The 5,540-nt window shown below is 42.4% G+C and overlaps 1 protein-coding gene across 1 annotated transcript; it reads right to left on the bottom strand.

The window, feature by feature from the left end:
* Positions 1 to 1,008: 1,008 nt before the first annotated feature.
* Positions 1,009 to 2,890, bottom strand: LOC121534779 (neuromedin-U receptor 1-like). Its single transcript, XM_041841350.1, has 2 exons — positions 2,005 to 2,890; positions 1,009 to 1,409 (listed from the first exon to the last, which is right to left on the bottom strand). Exons 1-2 carry the CDS (start codon positions 2,888 to 2,890, stop codon positions 1,009 to 1,011), a joined length of 1,287 nt encoding a protein of 428 aa, XP_041697284.1.
* Positions 2,891 to 5,540: the final 2,650 nt, after the last annotated feature.

Here is a 5,540-nt window from a genome sequence, read left to right as displayed (position 1 = left end):
TGTCATGCATCTCCTCAATAAAACCATACTGTTGAAACTGGTTTAATGTGCATGCCTTACAGTAGGCTACTTAAAAGCAATATAATACATGAATTAGTCTTCTGTAAACAATCAAGCCCTTACTAAACCCACATGACAACATGACAGGTATCTCAACTATATCTCTTTATACTGAAGACCGTTGAAAAACATTTGAGACTTTATGGGAGCATGCAAATAATTCCTAAATATGATACATTTTGTTTAGCAATGAAAATGTAAGTGATGCTGAAAACTTTTGTCATTGTAAAAACTATCAATTCCAAATCAGTTTATGCAGGAATAACAAGATATCAGTTTTCAGAAAGCACTTGAAGCGAAATACTATACATTTTGGAGTTGTACTACAAAGGCACACAACATTTGTTTAGCATATGTATTTACTTACTGTTGATGGAAATTCCCTCTATTTCTTTAAGGATGTCATGCGTATATTCTATGTCACATTTTCTATTTCTATGAAAGCTGTCATTTCCATCTCCCATATACTTCCATATTGCCTGTGCTATACATTCATAGGGAGTGGGATTTTGATGGTATAGCTAGTACACTGAATGGTACAACAACACATTGAAGAAGAAAGTTAAGAAGACAATTACAATCTAATTGTGTCTCCTGAAACATTTGAACAGAATAAGATATTCAAGCTTCACTGATTACATATGAATAAGCTATTTTACAAAGCTGGGTATTGTTTATTATTAGATAAGCTTATAAATGATGTGTTCCACCTGAATATTAATATCCGGATGAAAAACACTTTCATCTACACAGAAGAATCATTTGAATATCCCACAAAACAATTAGTATGTTTGTGGGAAATCTATTTTGAGTCCAAAGTCAAAGACAACTTTCGCTCTATCCACTCTCACTGTACACATTCAATCAGTCACAAATATGGTAAATATGGTACCAAATCTTGGTTCATTTTGGTGCCTCATTTTGGTACCCCCACCCCCTCACCCTTATCTAATCTGGGCTTGTATTGGCATATACAGGCTGGTTGTGGGAGTCTACGTACACGTTCTGCTCCTCTCTGTCTGGGGTGATTCTCCCATTGTGTTGCGGTTTCTCATTGACGGTACTACGTAGGGTCAGTTGGGTGCTACGGAAGGTCAGCCGGCGCAAGTGACTGCTGCATGGGCCGAAGCGACACGTGACCTGCCGGAACATTTCCCGGAAGCGGGTTGACATGAGGCTGTAGAGGATGGGGTTGACCGCCGAGCTGAGGTAGAAGAAGACCCCGGAGACGATGTGGACGTACTCGAAGACCAGGTGGTGGTGGCCAGTCCAGGAGCTTATGAAGCTCCACATGAGGCGGTCAATGTGGAAAGGAGCCCAGCAGATGCCGAAGACGATCACCAGTACGCCTGGTGGAAAGATGGACAGTTAGATGGACGGATGGATGGACAGAAAGACAGACAGACGGACAAACAGGCAAGCAGACAGATGGACGGAGGGGCAGGTAGGCAAGCGGACGGGCTGATAGACAGGCAGACAGACAGACAGACAGAATAAAATACATTTGCAGACATTGAGATCAAGACATGTTTAAGTGACAATTAACATGTATAGAAATATTTTGGTTTGTATTTCAGCACAGAATTTTAAGTCCCAATTCAAAAGAGATCGGTCTAGAATTTGGCACTTTCCAGGACATCTTCAGAAAGCAAGAGCAATATTTAAGTAACAATGGACATGTTTAGGAACAAATCTTTCAGTTTGTACTTCAGAAAATAGCTTTAAAGCCCAATTCAATGGAGATATCAGTCTATAATCTGTCATTTCCGGGACATCTCCTCTCAACCCTTCTGGTACTGTAGAGAAAGTGGGCGAGGACTTACACAGCATCTTGCTAATTGAAAGAGTTTTAAATTACAATTGAATATAGATATACAGTAGGTCTATAATCTGCACATGTCCAGGACATTCTGGTACTATAGAGACAGTGGATGAGAAACTCACATAGCATTTTGGTGACCTGTCGGTGGCGTGCCGTCTGCTGCTGCCTGTGGACGCTGCCGTGGCTGTCAGGACCAAAACCCGGCCCGGCCCCCACACCCTGCATGCCCCTCTTCATCCTCAACTGCAGGCCAATGCGCAGGTACAGCCCGGTAATGGTGAGCATAGGCAGCAGAAAGAACACTAGCGTGGTCACCTGGATAATCAGGTTGTACATCCACCGGGGCTTCACAATCGTGCAGATGGCCGACTCGGGGAATTGGCTCCCGAACCGGGGCCCCAGCACTTCCACCCCGTGGAGGCTGGTGTTGGGAACGGCGCACGCCATGGACATGGCCCACAGCGTCAGGATGACGTGCTTGGCATGGGCATGAGTGGCGACGTGCTTGACCTTGAGCGGGTGTATCACGGCGATGTAGCGCTCCACGCTCAGCGCTGTTACAATGAGGATGGACGCAAAGCAGACCGTCTCGAACAGGAAGGTCTTGAAGTAGCAGCCGCCAGCACCGAACAGGAACGGGTAGTTGCTCCACATCTCGTAGAGTTCCAACGGCATACCCAGGACTAGGACCAATAAGTCGGACACGGCCAGACTGAACAGGTAGTAGTTGGTTGGCGTCCGCATCACCTTGTTGCGCAGGATGACGGTGCAGGTGAGCATGTTCCCTAACACTCCCACAATGAAGATAATGAGGAAGGTAATGCAGACAGGCAGGAACATGGGTGACCGCCGGAAGCCTAGAAACTTCTCCAGGTACTGACTCCGACTCAGGCACATGTCCTCCATGTCATCAGCACTGACGTTGCCCAGGGCCCTGGATGCATTCCAACCCAGCTGGTCAGGAGTGGTGGCAGGTAGACCCAGAGAGGAACAGTTATACTGAGCCATTGTGGTTTATGGGGACACAACACCTGAGGGGGAGAATGGAAATAATGAATGGAAAGAATAGAAACGGAAGGTTTTGCTTGTCTCAGTGTAGGTGACAGTTAGTTTAACTGCAGTCTGAACTAACAACATTTAGCAGTTTTTGAATAACCTTGTTGATATTTGCCTGCAGCAAATGTGAATGAGCGCTTTGAGACGGATTGAAATGGATGTCACATACAGTCAGGTCAAAAATAATTGGCACCCTTGATAAAGATGAGCAAAAAAATCCAGTATAAAATAAATAACACATACTTAGCTATATTGTATGCTCAAATACAAGTTTCACAAGTAATATATATATTTCTAAAGAAGGTTCAAAATTATTGGCACCCCTGTTTTATGAGATTGGAGAACACATTGGGAGGGATCTTAGACCATTCCACCATACAGATACTTGATATATTTTGTCTGCGCTTATGGACTGCCCTCTTCAATTCAAACAACAGGTTTTCAAAGGGGCTCATGTCCGGAGACTGAGATGGCCATTGCAAAATGTTGATTTTGTGGTCAATTAACCATTTCTTTGTGGATTTTGATGTGTGATTGGATTCAGCCTCCTGGCAGAGGCAACCAGGTTTTTGACTAAATTGTCCTGGTACTGGTTAAAGTTCATGATGTCGTTGACCTTAACAAGGGCTCCAGGATCAGTGGAAGCAAAATAGCCCCATAACATCAACGATCCACCATCATATTTTACAGTAGGTATGAGTAGGGTTGCAAAATTACGGGAACTTTCAATAAATTCCCTGGTTTTCCAGAAATCCTGGTTGGAGGCTTCCCGGAATCAGGAAGGAATAATCGGGAAAACCAGGGATGAAGTACGTTTTTGCATATGCTTCCGTTTTTTGACGCCAAACCCACCACTGGTGTGCATGGCCAAAGAGCTCTATTTTCATGTCATCTGACTATAGCACCGCCTGGTTGCTAAATGGCATTGGCACTTGGATTGAAACTGGTGATATGGTCAGATGACATGAAAATAGAGCTCTTTGGCCACCCACACCAGTGGCATATGCAGAAAAGTACCTCATACCTACTTTAAACTATGGTGGTGGATATTTTATGTTATGGGGATATTTTGCTCCCGCTGGTCTTGAGGCCCTTGTTAAGGTCAACGACATCATGAACTTTACCAGGACATTTTAGCCCAAAACCCGGTTGCTTCTGCCAGGAGGGTGAAACTTGGCCGCAAATGGAGGGTGAAACTTGGCCGCAAATGGATCTCCAATCTTATAAAACATTTTAGAAAAAGGCTCAGTGTCGTTATCCTCGCAAGGGGAGGATGCTGAATTATTGAAAACAGGGGTGCCAATAATTTTGACCCCTGTCTTTTTAGATTTTATTTTATTACTAGTTAAACAAAATCTCCTCCTCTGAGCAATTGTATTAGTATAAAATAATGTAATTTTCTAATTTTGGGGATAATACAATATAGCTCAGTATTTGTATTATTTATTTTATACAGTCTGTTTTTGCTCATCTTTATCAAGGGTGTCAATAATTATGGACCTGACTGTAAATATGATTTCAGTGGCTGTGCCATATGCTGCAGATGTCCTCACATTACATTTACTTAGTCAGATGTGGACAGACAGGTTAATAATTGCGATAATTATGATTCCTCCATATTTGATTCTTAATAATAATAGCAATAATAATAATACATACACACTTTTCATTGAAAGACAATCAAAGTACTACAGTCAGTGCATTGAAATTGTCACGCCCTGACTCAGGGGACGCTTATATGTTGAGTCAGGGTGTGTATATTCCTTGTTGTGCTTTTTCTATGTGTGGGATCTAGTATGTATATTTCTATGTTGGCCGGTGGGGTTCCCAATCAGAGGCAGCTGTCGCTCGTTGTCTCTGAGTGGGGACCATACTTAGGCAGCCTATTGGCACTGTCATGTTGTGGGATCTTGTTAAGGTATGTTGTGTGTGCTACCTTGGACTTCATGTTTCGTTTCCTTTGTTGTGTGTTTATTAAGTTCAATTAACATGTACGCATATCACGCTGCGCCTTGGTCTGACCCGTCATTCAACGAACGTGACAGAAATAAATAAAAATAAGAGACAAGGGCAAAATAAGGACGCAACTAGACAGGGACACTGACACCATGATGCTACAAGGGGCACAGCTATCAACAAAAGGCCTTCTTGCCCATAATATACAGTAGTTTGAAACTGATTTTATTTCCAAAAATTATAACAAACTTGTTACCCTCAGGGGTTTTACACACAATTTTTAAATGATTGAATCAAGTGCCCAAAATATATATCTTTTGAAGGAGCCATTAACTTGTGATTGTACATGTCTTCTGTAATGAGATGCCTACCTTGATGTATTACCTCATCCATTTAGAAAACCTTTCACGCACCAACCAATGTACTGTATGTAGCAAGAGCAAGTCATTTGTTTTTACAGAAAAGGAACTAAATTGTTGATTTACTTTTCAACTCATATTTATATGAGTTATGCTACAGTTCATACTGAATGAATGTAGTCCAATTTAGGCGCTGTCATTGTATTTTCCTCTTGTGAGGATTCAACCAAGTGAGATTTATTTTTTTCCTTCTGATTTCCTGGTCTGTGGCATCAAGGTAGACCCTT

Source organism: Coregonus clupeaformis, unplaced genomic scaffold (genome assembly GCF_020615455.1).
Source record: "Coregonus clupeaformis isolate EN_2021a unplaced genomic scaffold, ASM2061545v1 scaf0193, whole genome shotgun sequence".
Lineage (NCBI taxonomy): Eukaryota > Metazoa > Chordata > Actinopteri > Salmoniformes > Salmonidae > Coregonus > Coregonus clupeaformis.
The sequence above is the reverse complement of the archived record's forward strand: the minus strand, read 5'-3'. Positions and strand labels throughout refer to the sequence as shown.